General features: G+C 41.6%; 1 protein-coding gene across 3 annotated transcripts in view; it reads left to right on the top strand.

The window, feature by feature from the left end:
* Positions 1-22,787, top strand: part of LOC112861025 (protocadherin alpha-C2) — a 93,780-nt gene that overhangs the window by 32,256 nt on the left and 38,737 nt on the right. Inside the window, exons 1-2 of one of the 3 annotated variants that reach the window (XM_086702332.1) lie at positions 12,308-15,342; positions 19,869-20,251. The exons of 1 other annotated variant lie outside the window; for it this stretch is intronic. In XM_086702332.1, the coding sequence (XP_086558458.1) occupies positions 12,784-15,342; positions 19,869-19,901 (2,592 nt within the window). In that variant the 5' untranslated portion in view covers positions 12,308-12,783 and the 3' untranslated portion in view covers positions 19,902-20,251. Of the gene's footprint in view, positions 1-12,307; positions 15,343-19,868; positions 20,252-22,787 lie in introns of those variants that run through there. One more of the 3 variants, XM_025924272.2, reaches the window with a different exon arrangement.

Here is a 22,787-nt window from a genome sequence, read left to right as displayed (position 1 = left end):
GGAGTATCGCTGTAGTAGAAGAGTAAGGCCAGTACAGGAAGCAACTATTAAATTTTTTAAATGTTTATTTTTGAGAGAGAGAGAGAGAGAGAGAGAGAGAGCGCAAACAGAGGAAGGACAGAGAGAGAGGGAGAGACAGAATCTGAAGCAGGCTCCAGGCACTGAGCTGTCAGCTCAGAGTCCCATGCGGGGCTCAAACTCATGAGCTGGGAGATCATGACCTGAGCAAAAGTTGGAGGGTTAACTGACTGAGCCACCCAGGCACCCCAGAAAGCAACAATTAAAGGGTAAAGGATAACTCTGCCACTTTACCCAGCGTCTACATTCATTCAGAAAATATTTATTCATTAGTAATTTAAAATTTTTCAGCCCAGACCCTTCTGCTGAGTTCTGAACTCTTGTATCTGATTGCCTAACATCTCTGCTTGGCTTTCTCACAGGCAATTCACCCATGTCTAAAATTGAACCCTTGATCTGTAGACCTGCTCAGACCATCTCTTCCCACAGCCTTTTTAGAATCTGATTCCACTGTCCACTCAGTTCTTCATGCCAGAAGCTGGGGAGTCAGTTCTTGACAGCTCCCTCTCTAGAGGGTAGCTTGTCGTTTCTCTTTAATCAATCAGTCCTATAAATTCTACCTCTGAAACTCAGTTTACAGGTGTCCGTCTTCAACTGACAGCCATTATCTTGGTCTACATCACCATCTTACCTCCCCTGGATGCATGTAATAGCCTTCTAACTGGTTTTCCTGCACCCTTACCCCGACCCCTGCTCACTATAGATCGTTCTCCATATAGCAATTATGGTAATATTTTTAAATATATGCAGTGGGTCATCTTATGCACCTGATTGAAACCTAAAATAGTGTACTACCTTGGAATGAATGAAATAAAGTCCAAACTCTTTATGGTAACATACAACACTATAAGATCCCACCCTGGTGGTTTCCCATCCATCTTATACCACTCTTCCATTGCTTCCTATGCTTCAACCATAATCTTCAGGTGTGACTCACTTTTTCTACTCTAGTGTTTTCACACTTGCTGTTCCCCCAGCAGGAAATGCTGTCCCTTCTAGTCTTTGCATGGCTGGCCTCTTCTCATCCTTCTGGTCACAATTTTTTAAAAAAATTTTTTTAATGTTTATTTATTTTTGAGAGCGAGAGACAGAGACAGAGTGTGCATGGGGGAGGGGCAGAGAGAGAGGGAGACACAGAATCTGAAGCAGGCTCCAGGCTCCGAGCTGTCAGCACAGAGCCAGACGCGGGGCTCGAACTCACAAACTGTGAGATCGTGACCTGAGCCAAAGTTGGACGCTTAACCGACTGAGCCACCCAGGCGACCCTGTGGTCACAATTTTTAAATGTTACCTCCTCAGAAAGGCCTTTCCTGATATCCATATCTTAGTATATTTCCTTCAGGTATCCTTTATCATAATTTCTTGATTGTTTCTTTTATGTCTTTTTCACTTTTTGCCTATTTGTTTATCATCCTCTTCCCTTATTGCACTACTCCATGATCAGTATCATGTCTATTTCTTTTGCAATGGTTCCTCCAGCATCCAGAAGAATGTCTGACACATAATAGTCATTCAATCAATATTTGCAGCGTGAATGAGTAAACTCTGTCCCTTAAGCATGTTGAACTGGGAAGATATGTACACACCTAGCTCTAATTTAATATATAAATTAAAACTATACATGACAGGTACCAGGAGAGTGCTACACAGGTTAAATATCTACTTCAGTCCTTGTCACAAAGTTAATGTTCAATAAATGTTGAATGAACAAAAAGTTCCCCAGCATCTGAAAGTGGACATGTTTTCTTTTAATAAGAATAAATGGGGTGCCTGGGTGACTCAGTCCATTGAGCATCTGATTTTTGATTTTAGCTTAGGTCATAATCCCAGGGTTCTGGGATCGAGCCCTGTGTTGGGCTCCACACTGAGCGTGGAGCCTGCTTAAGATTCTCTCTCTCTCCCTGTGCCCCTCTCCCCCTCTTGTGCACACACTCTCTCTAAAATAATAATTTTTTAAAGTTATAAAAAAATGAAGGGACACCTGAGTGGCTCAGTTGGTTAAGCATCCGACTCTTGATTTAGGCTTAGGTCATGATCTCACAGTTCATAAGTTTGAGCCCTGTGTTTAGCTCTACACTAACAGCATGGATTCTCCTTCTCTCTCTCTCTGCCCGTCTCTCAGTCTCAGTCTGTCTCTCTCAAAATAAATAAATAAACTTAAAAAAGAATACAGTGAGTTTGTTTTGTTCTGACTTCTGCAATTAAAATTCTTACACCCTAATTTGGGGCACCTGAGTGGCCCAGTGGGTTGGGCATCTGACGCTTGATTTTGGGTCAGGTCATGATCCCAGGGTCATGAGATAAAGCTTCATGTCAAGCTCTGCACTGAGCATGGAGCCTGCTTGGGGTTCTCTCTCTCTCTCTCTCTCTCTCTGTCTCTCTGTCTCTCTCTGCCCGCCTCTGCTCCTCTCCCCAGCTTGCTTGCACATGCTCTCTCCCAACTCTGTCTAAAAAACAAAACAAAACAAACAATTCTTACACCCTAACTGAAAGCATTTTTTTCTTTACAAATTCTGAGATTTAAAAATTTTAAAAAGAATAGACATAAGCTAAAAATAAATGGAAATACAATGCACATATTTCTCAAGGGTTAGGTTCCAAAATAAATATGTATGGTGAATATTATCTTTAAGTAATAGTAAACTTGAAAATCACATACATTTTAACAAGTACAATTTTCCTGGTTGTATTGGTACCACCTTACAAAGAAATTCTCATTGATGCTGAAATTTGAGAGCCGCTAAACTTATGTAAATCAGGGAAGAAAAGAAATGTCTATATCTAGACATTCAAATTTTTCTGCCTTTAAGATAAATGATGAATGAGGGTTTGTTGGAGAATTACAAAGTTTCTGCTTGCCTACAGGGTTTACTCCAAACACTTTTAACGTTGACTCAATAATCTTGATGTATATTGAAATATTTCTTTAATGAGATTGGCACATACTAGATTATGAATGCTTGATGAATTTGAATTTAAATCTTGCTTAATTAGAGCAACATACAAGAGTTTTGGAAAACTTATATGGAGAAAAATGTGATTTACTATTTCCTGCATTTCCAAGTTGGCATTTCCTGTTTACTACCATTGAATCCCTTCATAATTTTTTTTTCAAAATATATTGGCCCATGGGGAAGTAAGATTAGGAAATGATTAATGATAATTTTCTGGGCTTGTCTGAAACCTACAATTGCCAAGTTCTCAGAATTATAACTGGCTTTTTCACCCAGAGATGCAGTATTCATCCTTGTACCCAGGAAATCACAGCCTGACTTTATTAGGATGGTTGCTACTTTCTTAACATATCATTATTGACCCTTGGAAAGAATGACTTTTTGTAATTTGAAAATCTCCTTTATTTCTCAACTTCTGCTAGCTTAAGGAGCACTAAATCCACATATCCTAGGAGGAATTAATGTGCAATGTATCTTATGTATATATTGATTTATGAACCAATGAATGTGTCATATACAGCTGAGTTTTTAAATGAGCTTATGATAATTGGATCAAAAGAATACTAGTCCAGCTTAAGAATACCATAGATAACTAATCATGGGAAGCTATGATGAAATTTTAATTGTAAAGGATATTGAAAATCCTAGGGTGACAACTCTGTTATAATAGATATAACACTGAATTGGACAGAGAGAAAGTGAGATTTTTACCGAGATCTGCTTGAAATCAACTCTGTATTTCTACTAAATTATTGAACCATTCTGTGCCTCAGTTCTATATCTTTGTTGAAGTTACCACTCCACTGCCTTTGGTTCAATAGATTTATTAGAGAATTGTCCAATAGAGTTAAATAAAGAAAAGTCACAGGTAAAATGTTGATTGATTGGGAACTTTTGTGTATATTTTTTCCTATTCAGTGCTGAAAAGCTGAAGTTGGCATCAACCAACTTCAGGTTGTAGATGCATCAAGTTAAATGATTTTAAGATTTTTGAGACTATTAGTTCGGAGGTGCTGTATGAATAGAAGCAGTACTACATTTTCCTTCTCTCTACCTAATTCTGTCAGTTAGGTAGAGTATATACTTTTTGCTTGTGATATTAAAAAAGAGAGAATGCAGAAGCTTGGATTTTCCAATTTTTTTTTTTTTTTTGACTCGTCCTTCCTTTCTCCTCAGGTTATTTGGATAATTTCATGAGACTTCTATTCCTATGCTGCCCCCCCCCTTTTTTTTTTTTTTTTGGCTAATAATCACTAGGAATTTATATACTGATTTTTTACATGCTTCATCTCAATCAACATTTGTAGTAAGTACTATGTTTTCCATATATTACTAAGCTGAGTTTTAGGGAAATTAAACAACTTTTCCAAGGACACATAATTAGTAAACAGTAGAGCTAGATCTTGAATCACAGAGTCTGGTTTTACTTCAAGCAGGAGTGCTAGAAGGCAGCCCTGACTAGATGCATGATCTCAGCATATAATGTGATTAAAAACCTTGAAGTGGGTGGTGGGTCTGTAATTGCTAGTGGAATTTAATCCTAGATCCTACTACCTAAAAGTAAAAAAATTCTGAGGTTACCACAAAATTCAAGAATCTATAAGTCTTTTGTAAATAACTTTAATAAAAGGAGCTTTGATAAAGTTTTTTTTAGATAACCTTAATTCTCATCAAAATGCTTTAAAGGATCTTTTAATATTCACAGAAATACAGTACATCCTAACTTAGCTAATTTAGAGGATTTATATTTTACCCGCCTTATAACGTGTTTTGTACACATAACTGCTGAAGGAATTATGTAACAAAATCTACCACAAGGAATACATGAGTGGCATTTAATTCAGAAAAGTCCAAGTCATTTGTAAAACCCCATTTGTAAGAAAATTGTAGGTGGGATGATGATACTGAAAGAAGAGATTGGGATATGAAATACAAATTTATTTTTATCACAATTTTGCTAATAAGGCCAGCCATTAAAAAAAATTCAGACGATCCAATAGAAGTCTTTAAAAGAGAAAGAAATTTGTAGTTATGGAAATAATTGAATAGGATCCCATATGAAATACTTTGAAATTAATAGCTCTTGAGACCAGATAATACAATTCTTAATCAGGAATGCATGTGTAGTGGTCAGAGGTCATAGTAGAATCTCAAGAAACAGAGGCATGGAAAAAAATTTCCTGGAGATTCTGAGCCATTATCTTCATCAATACTCATTGTGCTCTTGTGAGGATTAAATGAGATAATATGTATAGGAATAATATGTATAGAAATTCTATAATATGTATAGAAATTCTATAATATGCATAGAAATAGTAACTCTCAAGTGCTAAGGCATCAGGAGGAAAGAGGGACCCAAAAAGTCAACAATCACTTCATACTCTGAATATATGAACAGATACTTTTGAGAAGTATCTGAGAGGTATAGTTTTGTTTTGTCCAAAGAGCAAGCAAACTATGGCCTTTATTTAGACTGAGCTTAAGTCATATCTTAGAAAACAGTTAAATTCAAGGAACCTCAACAATATGTAAATTTTTTTTATTTTTGAGAAAGAAAAAAAAAATCCAAATCAATGAATGCTTTGGCTAAAACCCACTTGGGAACAAAGATGTTCTTTAGTGCCAGATTCCCATCTTATTTTATTCTATGGCTAAAATCCCAAGAATTACAGAGAAGAAACAGGGCCAGATTAGGTTTTCTATTAAAATAAGAGGCCCCGAGTGATGAATGGAAACTTGGAACAGATTTTAATGCTAGCAGAAATTACCTTAAATACAAACTTAGGAATTTCTGGCGTGTATTGAATCTCAAATAGGATATTGGTATTAATTTTAGTGAATTAGAAACATGGCTTAACCTAAGCAGTTGTTCTCATTCCAGAGAGCTCAATTTCTTGCTGGATTGGCCTGGACACTTGATGCTTCCTTGTCTTGAGTCATTGATAAAATATGGAATGGGATAAGACCAGTGGGGGATTGCTGTATGACTCAGAATTAACCTTCGGAAGCATTAATAACACTAACATTAATTAACACTCTTTGGTACTGTTATTCAAACAGTTATGAAATCACTTAATTCTATTATGCAGCCTTTCTTAATTTCGTCTGCAAGGATATAGTGGGAGATTTTGTTTAGTTGTCTCCTTGAACTTCAGATAGAATGTGCCTATAGCATTTCCATTATCAAAGATTCTAGCAACTGAATATCTAAAATGCCAATGAGAAATATTTTTTTTAAGTCCATGTGGTTGGTTTGATGTTACCAGTTTTTAGTTAAGCCAGTGTAGTCTCTGGTATGAATGCCTTCATTTCTAAATGCTCATAAACAATCGCTTTATTGATATTAGAGTTTGAAGGAATTTATATTAAGCTCAATGGCACTTTTTTAAAAATAGGAAATTTGGTTCCCTGGTTACATCTGCAAGTGCTTCCATTACCCTGGAAGATCATTTATCTAGTTAAAGACATTTGACTTACTGCTGGCACTGATCTTGAAGTTTAAGTTCTGCTTAAACATTTCCTTCAATGAAAAATAAAGAATTTGGGTGAGATAGTTTGTAAATATCTTTCAACCTTTAACATTCTATGATTTTTGTTAGGCTTTCTCCATTGAGAATACTGATCGAGAAGTGGAACCACAAAATAATTGGAACAGTTTGATTTTATCTGTCAGTATTACACTGTCTGCCCAAATCCTTTGGCCTACTCTCTCCTTAATGTTACTCATCCAAAGATAGTTTGAGTATCTTTGCTTATTGTAAGCAATTTTCAGATGCCTCAGTTAAAAATCAACAGTGTATTATATTTGTTTCTCAAAACTAAAAATATAGAGATCTTTCCCTAAAAGTTAATGCATTCTCTCTGGAGGGAAGGGAATGTGGAAAAAAAAAAAAACCTGTAATGTTATATGAAAATCTTTTTATCTCCCCATCTACTGGATGCTATACCTGTAAAGAAGGCTGTAAACACATTGAAAAGTATTTTACTTCTGGAGATGCATAAATATCAGAAGTCCTGTTCCTTTATAACAATGTGAAACTGTTTAACTTCTTTGGACTGCACTAAACATTGGGATGTTCATGGTCTCTTTTTTTAAATTATATATATATATGCTCAGTTTGTGAAACAACACAAATATACATTTTAAAAATGAAAATTAGATCCTTCCTGGGGCACCTGTGTGGCTCAGTGGGCTAAGCGTCCAACTCTCGATTTTGGCTCAGATCATGATCTCATGGTTTGTGAGATTGAGCCCTGCATTTGGCTCTACACTGATAGTGTGGAGCCTACTTGGGATTCTCTCTCCTCTCTCTTTGCTCCTAACCAACTCCTCCCTCTCTCTCTCTCAAAATAAATAAATAAATAAACTTAAGAAATTATTTTAAAAAATTAGATCCTTCCTGATTTGGCAGATATTCTTTTTTTAATTTTTTTTAATGTTTATTTGTTTTTGAGAGAGAGACAGAGCGTGAGTGGTGGAAGAGCAGAGAGAGAGGGAGACACAGGATCCAAAGCAGGCTCCAGGCTCTGAGCTGTCAGCAGAGCCCGACGCAGGGCTCGAACCCATGAACTGTGAGATCATGACCTGAGCCGAAGTCAGACGCTGAAGACACTGAGCCACCCAGACAACCTGGCAGATACTTTTATCATGGCCAGCCCAAAGCCTGATCAAACTAATGGATTATGTCCCCTTGACCTATGGCCAGAAGACTCCAGATGGTTTGGTTCTAATCATTTCAAAGTAAAACTATTTGTAATGATGCAATAATAAAGGGAAAATTTATGTGAATTAGGAGAGTTCACTGAGTGCCAATATTTTTCTTAATAGGCCTAATTCAGTTGTGTTGTGATTGGTTTTGCTCTTGTGCCCAATGACCTCACGATGGATGTATTTTACAAATGCAATTAAGGGACACAATTGAGGAATACTATTTAAAAGTTATTATCTACCAAGGGGATACACAAAACCATGTCTACTATGGCACTTCTCTCATCATGTCACTTTTCTTGTTGGTTATATAAGCAGCAAATGCCTGTACTTTATAAGTTATAATTACAATACAAAGTAGAAAAAGCAATAACATAATACTTTTGGGCAGAGCCTTTTTTAAAGTCCAGCAACTTTATTTTTATTTTTTCAACGTTTATTTATTTTTGGGACAGAGAGAGACAGAGCATGAACGGGGGAGGGGCAGAGAGAGAGGGAGACACAGAATTGGAAGCAGGCTCCAGGCTCTGAGCCATCAGCCCAGAGCCCGATGCGGGGCTCGAACTCACGGACCGCGAGATCGTGACCTGGCTGAAGTCGGACGCTTAACCGACTGAGCCACCCAGGCGCCCCTAAAGTCCAGCAACTTTATTAGTGGGATTCAGTTCTCCAGGTTTGAAATACTTGTATTTCAAATATTAAAGGAAGAAATCTATAGTAAGGTCATTTCAGACTCTTGAGCCCTCTCTCCATTAGAAATGGTCTGTTCATATACAACAAAGAGGACAAGCCTGAATTGTAGCAACTCTTGAATTTGCTAAAAAAGGATCTGAAGAAAATTACACAATCATCATTTATTGTGAGTTTATAAGGTCTCCCACACTGTGAAGAATACACAGAAATAGAAGGCATGGCTTCTACTTGCAGGTTGCTTATAATTCAGGTAAAGAAATGCTACTAAAGCTTTTGGATGAATTAAAGAATGACACATGTCAGCATTCAGAAATATGTGGTAGACTGTGAAAGGGGGGAAAGGCCATTGTGATTAGAATAGACAATGTTTTATGGATTAGGTGAGTTTTAAGATGGATTTTTGGAACGTATATAAGACTTAGGGGGAGAAAAAAGAAGAAGCTATTTCTATCTGAGAGAATTGCACAAGTTGTAAATTTAGTTCTGTTCAAAAAACATTAATTAAGTGCCTCTGTGCCAAGCACTATACTGGGTGCTGAAGATTACAGCATGCTTAGGAACTCTTTCGTACCCTGTTGCTAAAGTATTTTCACGTATCCTAAAAAGGTGAATCTCTCTCTTGTGAGGAAGTAAATCCCGTGGAGGAATTCTCATGACAGAAGTCCCTTTTCCTTGGTGATATAAAATGGGAGTGGTTTTTATTTTCAAAATACAGGATAATCTCTAGAAGTAATTGGAAAGCTTAACTTAAAATGGAAAGCTTAACTCAGCTTCATCACTGACTTCCTATCTGGCATAGTTTCAGATGCTCACCTGTGTTTGATACCTAAAGGGCCATATATAGACTGTCAACTAAGGTATTATTTGATAATAAATTGTTGCATTTTAGTAATAATAATAATAGTTATACTTGTCAGTCACTATGCAAATTGCTTTATATATATCATCCCATATAATCATAACTATCTATGAGTTTTACTTAATATTGTGTCTTCCCTGATTAAAATGAGTGAACTGAAGCTTGGGTTTCAGTGCATGTCCATGGCCACACAGTCATTGGCAAGGGTGTGAATGACTCCAAACTCTGTGCTCCTAAACATTGTGTTATTCTGCTTTTTAATAGGGGTTCTTAAAGTTCCAAGGAAAGGAGTGTATAGTGAGAGAAGGAGTGGTCAAGGCATTAATATTCATATTTCTAGACAGGACACTTGCCAGCAATGTAAGCAATCTCATTCCACCAAGTAGGAAGGTTGGCAATTTTTAAAAGGCTGGCAAGCCAAGTTTTAAAAGGTTGGCAAGAGGCTAAGTACAATAGTGTGTGGAACAAAATTATTGTAATATCACAGTACAGTCAATGGGGTGCCTGGGTGGCTTAGTTGGTTGAACAGCAGGCTCTTGATTTAGGCTCAGGTTATGATCTCACAGTTCATGAGATAGAGCCCCGTGTCTGGCTCCATGCTGACAGCGTGGAACCTGCTTGGGATTCTCTCTCTCTTCTCTTCTCTCTGCCCCTCCCCCATTCACATGCACACTGTCTCTCAAAATAAATAAATAAACTTTAAAAAATATATAGTACAATCTCTTTAGTACAATGTCTTTGAAAAGGTGTCTGATTTGTGTTGGTTATCTGTTTGCCTTCCCAATCACTGAGGGAGTAAATACTAGTTGAAGCTTATGATCCTGACAGATCAAAATGGACAACCTGGCAGGTGTCCTTGCTGAAAGATGACAAAATTGCTAAAGGGCAAGCCCCGTTTTTTTGTGTTTTTTTTTCTCTAGAGATGTGACACTTGGGGGCTTCCATTAAAAACTTCACCAAGCGTTGTCATTTTAATCTCTTCCTTAAGTGCCTTTGATCTTTTTAGGGGCACAGATCCATGCATGGTCAATACCCAGTGGCCAGGTTTCTGAGCTGTGGGCAAAGGTGGCAGTGACTGTCAGGGCCTGGGAGGAGATGAGAGAAGAAAAGGTCACTCCTCCTGACAACTTATAACTTGACTCCACTTAGAAGCCATTTATTTTCAGAAATAAGTAATGGGTGAAGACATAGGCCAGGCCTACAACTCATGCACTTGAGAGTTTAAGGCTTTCTGAGATCAAATTACCACAGCAAACAGAGATAGAATTATTGTAGGGACATTTGGGGAGGAAGCAGACAGAGAGGGAGAAGTGAGAGACCTAAGAAAGGAGACAGGAATAGAATGTGATGGAAATTACTTCCCACTCTGCACCCTTGAGGGAACAAAGAGGACAAATAAGAAGCAGCAGTGATAGGAGGAGTCTGGGAGCATCTCTGGAATAAAATTGGTTAGGTTATGGAGTGTTGTCAGCAAGTTCACTTAGTGGGTGGAAGGGAGGGATGTGCTAGTCCAGGCCTTTGAAATCTGGCAGGATCATTGCCTTGGGCCCTTCACCTAAGCCCTCAAGGCAGGAAGAATACCAACTGTCAGGTCTCATTTTGGCGTTGTTCCAGCTCAGGGCTAGAAAATGACCCACAGAGGAAAATCTAGGAGTGAGAAGGTGCTAGGAGATGAGAAAGGGAAAGGACTTTTTAGTGAGTGTTTTTTGCATGTGGGACAATGGATTTTTTTTTTTTTGAGATTCTTTTTTAAAATGTTTATTTTGAGAGAGAGAGTGCGCGCACATGCGCACCCATGGAGGAGGGGCAGAGAGGGCTGGGAGAGAGAATCCTAAGTAGGCTCCTTGCTCAGCACTGAGCCCAATGCTCGGATGCTTACCCGACTGAGCCAACGAGGCACCCCAACAATGGATTTTAAATTTCTGTGGAAGAGATGAGAGGGCCTGGGAAGAGTGGATATCTGGAACAGAGAAGCAGAGGCAGTGACACAGCATGGAGATGCTTCCTCTGATCCATTTGCCTTTTAGTTCACTGGAGAGAAAATCGGTCGTCTTTTTGTTATCTCTGTAGCAATACAAGATTGAGTCTTAGGGGAAAGGAGCCCCAGAGGTGTAAAGGAGCCTCATATTTATGGAAGGTGAGCTGCAGCCATCGAAACTGCTGGCTGTTGTTAAGACAAATGCCAGCCTCCCACATTTTGCCTAATAACAGCAGATTTTTCACTGCAAAGCATTAATGGCATCCGAATTCCAGCCGGGCTTGGGAGATGAAGAGTAACGCTCTTGACGTAATGGTTTTGCAGGCTCTTGAAGACATTGTCATCTATTAGAGAAATATTTTAAACCACTCATGAAGGAACAAAGAAAATTTCTTGGATGATAAATGAAAAAAGATTTGGAGTAAAATGAGGAAAAGCTTGAGAGAAGAATTTCTTTAAAATTTTACCATATTTCCCCACTATGATCAAAAGAGGTCAAATAAGAGCTTAGCCTGTAGCTTCGTGGAGCCAATTTTTAAAAGAGAATTTTAAAACTTCAAATATTGGTTATTTGCCAAGATACACACTTGAAAAGCAAGCGCTACTTGGCTCCTAGCAGAACTGAGTATTGAGATCCCAGGATGTTTTTGGCTTGCTCCGCAGAAGAGGACAGCATTTGTCCTCCCCCTCCCTTTGCCCCAGGAGTTGAACACTTTCTGTTCTATTTAGGAGTATTCTAGGGAAAATTTGGGGGGCAGGTAAATAATCTCCATCATCAGCAACCCCAGAGCGCCTCCCTTGCGTTCGTTTCTTTTGACTGTGGGGCCGCCGCCCAGGTGCCCATACTTAGCTAAGGTCCTGAGTTTATTTTCCTGAATTGCGGTTGGAAATCTTTTCCTGGGAAGGTCGGATAGCCCAGGTCCTAGAGACACAACTGTCTGTCCTAGAATAATATCCTTACAAGACCCGTTAAACAGCCGAGGTACCGTGGAGACTGGCTGAACCGGGGGATGGGGGCAGGGAGAAAGGGAGTGGCCGTGTTCCCGCGGTCTGCCGGGATCCCGCGTGTCCAGGGTGAAGGAGCCGGGGCTAGAGTGGCTGGGGCGACCGATCACTCTCGGTTGCCGTCTGCCACCTCGGTGCGGAATCGGAGCCGGACTTGCTGAGCACTCCTCCCCCTCCCGTTCTGCTTCCTTTTCCCTCCCCCCTGGAGCGGCGGCGGCGGCGGCGGCAGCGGCAGGCAAGCAGGCAGGCTTGCAGCGAAGCCAGGCGGAGCGACTCCCAGGCGAGCGGAGGAGCTGGGATATGGGGAGTCAGCGGGGGCGGCGGGGCCAGGAGCCCTCCGGAGGGCCTACGAGAGGAGCGGCCCCCGGCGTTTGCTAGCGCGTGAGCGGTGGGGGAGCGGGCGCAGGGCAGCACGAGCAGAGGCGGAGGCGGGGCCCGGGCGTGGAGCGCGGCTGGGAAAGCTGCTGCCTCCGGCCCTGCCCGGCTACCTCCGCCGCGGCCGGTGGCTATGGAGCTGGCGGGCACCAGACCTGGGGCGACAGAGCATCTACGACTCCGGCCGCCCATGTCCTGGCTGCTGCTGCTGCCTCTCCTGCTGCTACTGCTGCTGCCGGGCCCAGCGGCCTCCCAGCTACGATACTCGGTGCCGGAGGAACAGGCACCCGGCGCGCTTGTGGGCAACGTGGCTAACGCGCTGGGGCTGGAGCTGCGGCGTTTGGGGCCGGGCTGCCTGCGCATCAACCATCTGGGTGCGCCCAGTCCGCGCTACCTGGAGCTGGACCTGACAAGTGGAGCGCTCTTCGTCAACGAGCGCATTGACCGGGAGGCGCTGTGTGAGCAGCGGCCTCGCTGCCTGCTCAGCTTGGAAGTGCTGGCGCACAGCCCCGTGGCGGTGAGTGCCGTAGAGGTGGAGGTACTGGACATCAACGACAATTCGCCGCGCTTCCCGCGGCCGGATTATCAGCTTCAGGTAAGCGAATCGGTGGCTCCTGGAGCGCGCTTTCACATTGAGAGCGCGCAGGACCCCGACGTGGGCGCCAACTCGGTGCAGACTTACGAGCTCAGCCCCAGCGAGCACTTCGAGCTGGACCTTAAACCCCTGCAGGAGAACAGTAAGGTGCTGGAGCTGGTGCTGCGGAAGGGCCTGGACCGCGAGCAGGCAGTCTTGCACCACCTGGTTCTCACAGCTGTGGACGGAGGCAGCCCAGCCCGCTCGGGCACGGCACAGATCTCGGTGCGTGTCCTGGACACTAACGACAATTCTCCCACCTTCGACCAGAACACTTACCGTGTCCAGCTTCGGGAGGACGCTCCTCCGGGCACATTGGTGGTGAAGCTGAATGCCTCGGACCCGGATGAGGGCTCCAATGGCGAGCTCAGATACTCATTGAGCAGCTACACGTCGGACCGGGAGAGGCAGCTCTTCAGCATCGATGCCAGCACTGGGGAAGTGCGGGTAAGTGGAGCACTGGATTATGAGGAGGCCTCTTCCTACCAGATCTATGTGCAGGCTACTGATCAGGGTCCAGTGCCCATGGTGGGTCACTGCAAGGTACTGGTGGACATCGTGGATGTGAATGATAATGCACCAGAGGTGGTACTCACGGACCTGTACAGCCCAGTGCCTGAGGATGCTGCATCGAATACTGTTGTGGCCCTTCTCAGTGTCAATGACCAAGACTCAGGCCCCAACCGGAAAGTGAGCCTGGGCCTGGAGGCCTCACTCCCTTTCCGGCTGAATGGCTTTGGAAACTCCTACACACTGGTGGTGAATGGTCCGCTGGACAGGGAGCGGGTAGCTGCCTACAACATCACAGTGACAGCCACTGATGGGGGAGTGCCACAGCTCACATCCCAGCGGACACTGCAGGTTGAGATCTCTGACATCAATGACAACCCACCAAGCTTCCTAAAAGACTCCTACAACATCTACATCCAGGAGAACAATTTGCCGGGGGTGTTGCTCTGCACTGTGCAAGCCACAGACCCAGATGAAAAGGAGAATGCAGAGGTGACCTACTCCCTCCTGGAGAAGGAGGTTCAAGGGCTGCCAGTCACCTCCTATGTCTCCGTTAACAGTGCCAGTGGCAGCCTTTATGCTGTCAACTCCTTTGACTATGAGAAGTTTCGGGAGTTCTTTGTGACTGTGGAGGCCCAGGACAAGGGGAGTCCACCGCTGAGCAGCACTGTGACCGCCAATGTGTATGTGGTGGACATGAATGACCATGCCCCTCACATCCTATACCCTACCTCAACTAATTCGTCAGCAGCCATTGAGATGGTGCCTCGAACTGCCCCTGCTGGCTATCTGGTCACCAAAGTCATAGCCATGGACTCAGACTCTGGGCAGAATGCTTGGCTCTTTTACCACCTGGCTCAGACTTCTGACCTGGACCTCTTTAAAGTAGAGCTACACACAGGAGAAATTAGGACTACCAGGAAGATGGGAGATGAGAGTGGAACCACTTTCAACCTGACCGTGGTGGTCCGAGACAATGGAGAGCCATCACTGTCAGCCTCTGTGGCCATTACAGTAGCTGTGGTGGATAGGGTTTCCAAAATCCTCCCTGATACTCAGAGACACGTGAAGGGTCCTCGGACATACTCTGAAATTACACTTTATCTAATAATAGCATTAAGCACAGTGTCTTTTATATTTCTTTTGACAATCATTGTTTTGAGCATCATCAAGTGCTACCACTATACTGCATATGGAACCGCGTGCTGTGGGGGCTTCTGTGGAGTGAGGGAGCGGTGCCCTGCTGAACTAAACAAACAGGCCAATAACAATATTGATGCCAGGTTACCGCACGGCCTCAAAGTGCAGCCTCACTTCATTGAAGTGCGAGGGAACGGCTCCCTCACCAAGACCTACTGCTACAAGGCCTGTCTGACAGCAGGCTCAGGGAGTGACACTTTCATGTTTTATAACACAGGGGCACAGACAGGACTGGGGCCTGGGGGAGCCCAGGCGGCAGCGAGTGACAGCAGGCACCTCACAGGCCAAAGTGGGCAGAGTGCCGGGAACCTGATCATTCTCAAAAATGATGCCATTCCTCAAAACGAGGTGAGATAGCAGTCAAGGGGTTCTTCCACAGTCGTGCATTTTCACACACACCCTCCCTCCACCAATATCGTGCGCTCTACTGAGTTATTAACATTGACAGGAGTTATCTGGTAAACTGAGGATTCATAGTACCTGTGACTTGATATTAATCTGCTCTGTTTCTCCTCTAGAAAAATAGTATCAGAATTGCTTTACTTTATTTTCTTTTTGGATATAGGAGGCCTTACCCATAACATTGTTAGAGAAATAAGAATTAGTCTTAAATGTTTGATGCTAAAACACAGCTCTGCAGAGGTATGGAACAGGCTTGAGAATAAGATGATGCCATAGTGGGTAATATTTTGAGATTCAGGGACAAATGGCCTCTGCTGTATCATCTATAGGGAAAGTTCTCTTTTGAAATGCTACAGGAGTGTTGGTTTTTAAAAAGCTCTGAGACCCTAGGGGTTGTGGTGGTCACCTCTGCATGCTGTCCTTGTTTGTATCTTGAAAATTATGCAGTTAATATTTCCAGTAATTACACTGAACTAATGTGGTAGGACCTTCTGGAAATTCATGTCAGAGGTGACAAAGCCCTAGACTGTGGATCTCACCCTGAAGCCAAAGTTTGCTTCTTTGGCTGTTTGATGCTGTAATTCTTCTGTAGGTGCTGTCAGAGGAGATGAAGGATGGTAGGGCAAAGAGACCAAGGACCAATTTGTCTGGTTGGGCCAAGGAGATATTAGAACAAGTGGATTAGGGATGTGGGGATGTGGTGAATACCAGGACAAGCTGGAACTGGAGAGAAAGAGAAGGAGAAAAGGACTTTTCGTTAGTTACCTTTCTGGCATAGCGGGTGTTCATCATAAGGTGATTTCCCTGCATTAAATTAAATGTAGTCTGTAATCTTCTGATTTCCTGTTGGCAATTTGTAAAGTTTTAATGATATGTGAAGTAGCCTCTCAAGCCCTTTATGTCTTTAAGTTAAATGACAATACTTCCAACAATACTCCAACGTGTTCCAAAGCACATGTTCATTTTCTAAATCTAAATTTTAGTTTGTGATAGCTAGAAAAGCCTTGTAAAGTGGATGGCTTGCTGTGCATGAAGGACAGGTGTTAGTAAATACACTGGTTTTAAGTAAGCATAAGGCCAGCTTGCTCATTATTATGAAGACTGCGTATAAATTATTGGACAGTGCATGAATGTGCGGATGTGTTTGTGTAGTGTGTCGCTGTATGCAAACTTGAAAACAGTGGTTTGCTTTGTGATACTTTAAAGTTGTATTTCAGGGGCCCCTGGGTAGCACGGTCAGTTAAATGTCCAACTCTTAGCCCTGCATTGGACTCCACGCAGGCCGTGGAACCTACTTAAAAAAAAAAAATTGTATTTCAGAAGCCAAATTTTTGTTTCATCAATAGTGATGACCTGTTATCTTCCCAAACAACTACTTTGTAGCGAGGACTTTTAGAGGTACTATAAAAGGCATTAATAATTGTCCCTCCTATATTTTTGTGATGTATTTTCATTGACATTTTGCTGTCTTTTTATTAATGTCCCTAGTTTCACATCCTAATTCATGCTAATCTTGAGGAAAGTAATGCTTAAATACAGAAAAAAAAAAAGATGGATTGAGAGAATTTCCCATGTACCTTGAGATGTATCAGAAAAGCCTGATAAATTTTAGTTGATACATAGCAGCCACAGGAGGCAGAAGGCAGATTAAGAAATACAAGGGGACACAATCAAGGCGTTTCTAGAATTCTTTAGATCATAGCTTTTGGAAGCATGTAAAAAGGCCTAGCTTTAAGTAAGGATGCTGTAGACCTTTGCTTAACAAATTCTTGTGAAGACCTTTTGGGCCTGGGTGGGCTGCAGATGGTGAAGAGGCTGGGAGAGCAGGCCAGACAAGCTTGCCACCAACTGGGAGCTGGAAGCTCCCAAAGGACACTCTACCATCGTTCTCCTGGCTCAGAGCTTGGGGCAGTTTGACACATGAACTATTTCTGTCTTACACTGACCTGTGTGTTAATGCATGTTTTGGTACACAAATCTTTAATTGAGGAAAAAATTATGTCAGAAAAGTGCTTGCTCTTGTGGGATTTTTCCAGGAGAATGCATGATTTGAATAAAAGCAAATTTCTGCCAGCCACTTTCAGGAATCCAGTAGAGAGCCCTAAGATCTATAGCTCCTGACATTATTACAGTTAAGAGGAGAGAGAGAGTCAGGTCAGCATGGCAAAATGGGAACAAAATCAGTCAACTCTGAAAGTCATGACCACTAGATCAACCTGTTAAATTCCCATGTTAGGCTTTCTCTTTTCCCTACCCAGTTACTGCAGATGGCATAAGAGTCCTGAGGTGCACTTCATGCCGTGTGCCTATGTTAAATTAGATGAAGATTATAAAGGATGAGTAAGGGAATTTGCACTCATTAACCACTATGCTATATGAAAATGTTCTGCTTTGCAGCATATGGGTGGTTTCATTCCCTGTAAGTCATATATGAAAGAAACATTTACCAGCATCTAACATATGAGGCAATAAGCTCAGAGAGGTTAAGTAAGACACAATCATTCTGCTTGTCTATTTTAAGTCCGGTCAGTCTGATTCCAAAGACTGTGTTGTTTGAAATAGTACAAGTAGGGGCGCCTGGGTGGCGCAGTCGGTTAAGCGTCCGACTTCAGCCAGGTCATGATCTCGCGGTCCGTGAGTTCGAGCCCCGCGTCAGGCTCTGGGCTGATGGCTCAGAACCTGGAGCCTGTTTCCGATTCTGTGTCTCCCTCTCTCTCTGTCCCTCCCCCGTTCATGCTCTCTCTCTGTCCCAAAAATAAATAAAAACGTTGAAAAAAAATTAAAAAAAAAAAAAAAGAAATAGTACAAGTAGACAGAAATCCCAATGTGTATACTTCTTTTCATATGTGATAACTTGGGCATTTCAGCCAGCATTGGTTCACCTAGTGGTGTAAGTTAACTTACTTTTAGAGATTAACTGCTTTTAGAGAAAGAGTAATTCCTTGAGTAAAAGTAGGTCACAAATGGGAGGATCAATGAATAAAAATGTTACTACCAAGCTGATTTATTTTTATATGTTTATCTGTTTTACTTTGGCATAGCCTGTTAAGATCTTTTATCTCTGTTCTTTTTCTGATTTCTCTTTTGTTGCTTATTAAACAACATTTAATACCAGACTCTAATCTTTTGACAGATTTCACCCCCCAGTGAGTTTATAGGATGAGTCACTTGTGCAGTGAAGTTTTTGAAGTAACTGTTTGGCAATGGGGCAGAATTTCTCTTTGGAGATTTCTGAAAACCCGATATTGAATGTGGTTGGCACCCCTTTCAGAATCTCCAAGAAAAGGAAACCAAATCTTAAGGTAGATTTTGTGCGTCTGTGGTCCTGTGACTGCTAATGAATCACTCTGAGTGCTCTGGACAGACTTGTCCAGCTGTGCTTCCATGGGACCAGGTTGCTCAAGGTGTGGAAATCACAAAAGACTAGCAGAAATAAGATAATTTTGCTTTCATTTATTTTCAAACAATTTGGAGTCATCAAATCTTGAGTATTTCTGCCACTGTGTATGCACATTCACCCTCATTCCAGACGCAGTGATCTGAAAAAGTTAACTCTTCTTTTAGTGGCTCCTAATTTATCTCCCCTAGGACTGACTTTTCTATCTGGTGACTGTGTCCTGTTTCAGAATTTACACTTAGTGCAAAGTGACATGGTGTTATATTTATAAAAAGAGTATGGTGGTCAGAATAGGTAGAGAAATTCTATTTGTGAACTTCCATTCCAGTGTTGCATCCTCTTGTGGTCACTTTTGAGTGGGTGGGCTGTTTTGTCTTGCCATTTCCATACCGGTTATAGGAATGTTCTTCTGAGAAAAAGTTTATTTTCTTTCATCTGATAATATAATAATTGCTTCAAATTACCTCCTTCCTCCCTTTTTCTGCAGATCTGCTGAGCCAGATGGAATTATGGCTGAGCTCTTCCCGGTCTCTTTATCTTGCACATACTCTGACTGATGAAGAAATCTATTTATTGTAGCTTGAATGTCATTGGCCTACCCTTTCCTCTGACCCAGGAGTGAGCTGTCACATGGGCATCTGGTCTACCTCCAAACACTCTGCAGGGACACAGCCTGGCATATTATAAATCGTCTATTGGCATGCTGTCTGCTTGACAGAATAGCAGAGTCGGTTCTGGATACTTGCCTTGGTTTTCCACCAATTTTTGCTCTCAATGAGAGGTTAGGATGATGTCAGTTTTCAAATATTTGAGGAAAACTTGCCATCACCAAGCCCAGTGGTTTAGATGGATTTAATGGAGATTTACAGGTGTCTTTGAATGTGACTTTTGTTAGGAATTTACCTAGCTCAATTTTTCTGTGCATATTAAGTATGAATGTAAATTTAGTTTATCCATATGATAATTTTTTAGCATTATAATCTATAATCATGATTTCAAAAAATCAAAGGGCAAGAGGATTCCTTAGCAGCATTTTAAATCTGCTCACCTAAAAATTAAAATTTTTTTCTTTCAGGAATTTGAACTTGACCTGCAAAGAAATATCTGACATTGCAAAAGTGAAGAAACTTTAGTTCCTTGGCACATAAACAACATCAGTTCCTTTCTGGCCTTGCAGGGTCAGAACTCTGGGCTCCAGGGAAGTGAAACTGTGAGAGAGAGGGTAACTGCTGTGCTGGCAGGCTGTGTGTCCAGAATTAAGCAAACCTAGCATTTTCTGTTGTACTGAAACCCATTCGGTATATTTTAATATTGTGTTTATTTTACTTTCCTGCTTCATGGATTAGGGGTTGCAAATGACTTCAGAAGAAAGTATTTCCCTTAGAATTCACATACTTACCATCTTTTCAACTTGATTTACTAGAAGACTAAATATATAACAGTGATTATTTTAAATGTTACACTTCTTTTTGCCTTAATGACCAATAGTTTATATATTCATTCGCTATTGCTTTGTAAGAAATTACCACAAATTACTGGTTAAAAATAACTCTCAGTTATTGTCTCAGAGTCCTGCAGGATGTGAGTGGGTTCTCTGCTCTGGTTTTCACAAGGCTGAAATCCATATGGCAGCTGGGCTGAGTTCTCTTCTGTGGGCTTTGGAAAAGAATATGCTTTTAAGTTCATACAGGCTGTTGGCAGAATTAGTTCTTTTAAAAAAAAAAATTTAATGTTTATTTATTTTTTGAAAGAGAGAGAGAGAGCAAGCTGGGGAGGGGGCAGAGAAAGGAGAGAGAAATTCCTAACAGGCTCTGCACCATCGGTGCAGAGCCCCACATGGGGCTCAGACTCTCCAACCGAGAGATCGTGACCTGAGCTGAAACCAAAACCAAAAGTTGGATGCTTAACCGACTGAACCACCCAGGCGCCCCCAGAAGTTAGCTCTTTCTGGACTACTTACATACTGTTAGCTGGAGGTCACTTTCAGCTGCTAGGGGTTGTGCTCAGGCCCTTGCCCCATCATCCCCTCCATCTTTAGAGCTAACAGGGGAGAATCTTCTCTCACATGGAATCTGTCTCCAATTTATGTCTTCAAATCTCTCCAATTTATGTTTCTGATCTCTAGACCCAAATTTAAGGAGCTCACATGATTAGGTCAGTCCCGCCCAGATCGTTTTCTTGTCTTTTTTTGTTTTTTTTTTAATGTTTATTTATTTTTGTTAGAGAGAGACAGTGTGAGTGGGGAAGGGACAGAGAGAGAGGGAGACACAGAATCCAAAGCAGGCTCCAGGCTCTGAGCTGTCAGCACAGATCCCTACATGGGGCTCGAACTCACAAACCTCAAGATCATAACCTGAGCCAAAGTCAGACGCTAACTGACTGAGCCACCCAAGTGCCCCATGGTTTCCTTGTCTTAAAGCCAAGTGTGTCATACGGCATAACCTAATCAGAGTGAGAGCCATCATATTTATTCTTGGAAATTATGCAGGGCATATACACCACAGTGTGAGGATCTTAGGAGGGCATTTTAGAATTCTGCCTATCATAGTTTATATCAGTGTTGACACAGTATCACTGAAAAAAATATGCAATGGATACATCCTTAATAGAGTCCTAATAGAAAGGAAAAGGAGATGGTACTTATAGTTTCATGTCTCAGAGGGCCATTTACTGATAGCTTCAACATGGATTTCCATGACAGAGTGTCATTTCCTGAGTGGTCTAATGATTTTTTTTTTTTTTTTAAGGAGACAGGGTATTTTAAACCTAGTTTGTTTTAAATTTTTCTTGAAGAAGTGATTCATCCTTCTGTAGCTCAAATATTCTATGGTATAAATATTACAATAACATGGTAATAATACCATTACGGGATAAATTAAATCTTTGCTACAATTTTGATAGAATCTTAAGTGGGTTCCTGTTCTTCATTGATGCTATATCACCCATATGGACGGCCTAATTCATTTTTCCCACATCTGGAATTTTGTGGCCCTTAGTGTCCTGAAGGACTAAGCTTTGAAACGACAGACATACTGGGGCTTTTCACCAATAGAAAATAAGCATAGTTCTGGAATGTATCATCCAAGTGTTAGGGAACTAAACAATCACAGTTAGTTCAGATCCTCACTATATGTCTCCAGTATGTCAGAGATATCAGAAGTCAGCCTTTAAACTTGAGTTTTTCCAACCTTAATCAAGTTTGGTTGAAACCCATGTGCATTTATCACTTTAAATTATGTATCATTTAAAAGTAAATCAATATCTGTGAAACTCAGAAGTAAAAGAAAAAATTAAAGTACAGTTGGCCCTTGAACAACACGAGGATTAGGGGTGCCAGACCCATGCAGACTTGAAAATCTGATTATAGGGGCGCCTGGGTGGCGCAGTCGGTTGAGCGTCCGACTTCAGCCAGGTCACGATCTCGCGGTCCGTGAGTTCGAGCCCCGCGTCCGGTTCTGGGCTGACAGCTCAGAGCCTGGAGCCTGTTTCCGATTCTGTGTCTCCCTCTCTCTCTGCCCCTCCCCCGTTCATGCTCTGTCTCTCTCTGTCCCAAAAATAAATAAACGTTGAAAAAAAAATTAAAAAAAAAAAAAGAAAATCTGATTATAATTTTGGCTCCCTTAAAACTTAACTACTAATAGCCAGCTGTTGCCCAGAAGACTTACTGAGAATGTAAACAGTTGGTTATCACATATTTTGTATGTTATATGTATTATATACTGTATTCTTTAAAAAAAATCTTTTATTATATTTTATTTTATTTTTTGCAAGAGAGAGAGAGAAAGAGCAAGCTGGGGAGGAGCAAGAGAGAGGGAGAGAGAAATCCCAAGCAGGGCCCTGACGTGGGGCTCAAACTCACAAACTGGGAGATCATGACCTGAGCCAAAACCAAGACTCCCATACTTAACTGACTGAACCACCCTATATACTTTATTCTTAAAATAAAACAAGAATAGCCTTAGAGGAAAGAAAATGTTATTAAGAAAATCATAAA

The sequence above is a fragment of the Puma concolor genome, chromosome A1 (genome assembly GCF_028749965.1).
Source record: "Puma concolor isolate L17-30 chromosome A1, mPumCon1.1.hap2, whole genome shotgun sequence".
Taxonomy (NCBI): domain Eukaryota; kingdom Metazoa; phylum Chordata; class Mammalia; order Carnivora; family Felidae; genus Puma; species Puma concolor.
This window is presented reverse-complemented; position numbering and strand designations above follow the sequence as displayed.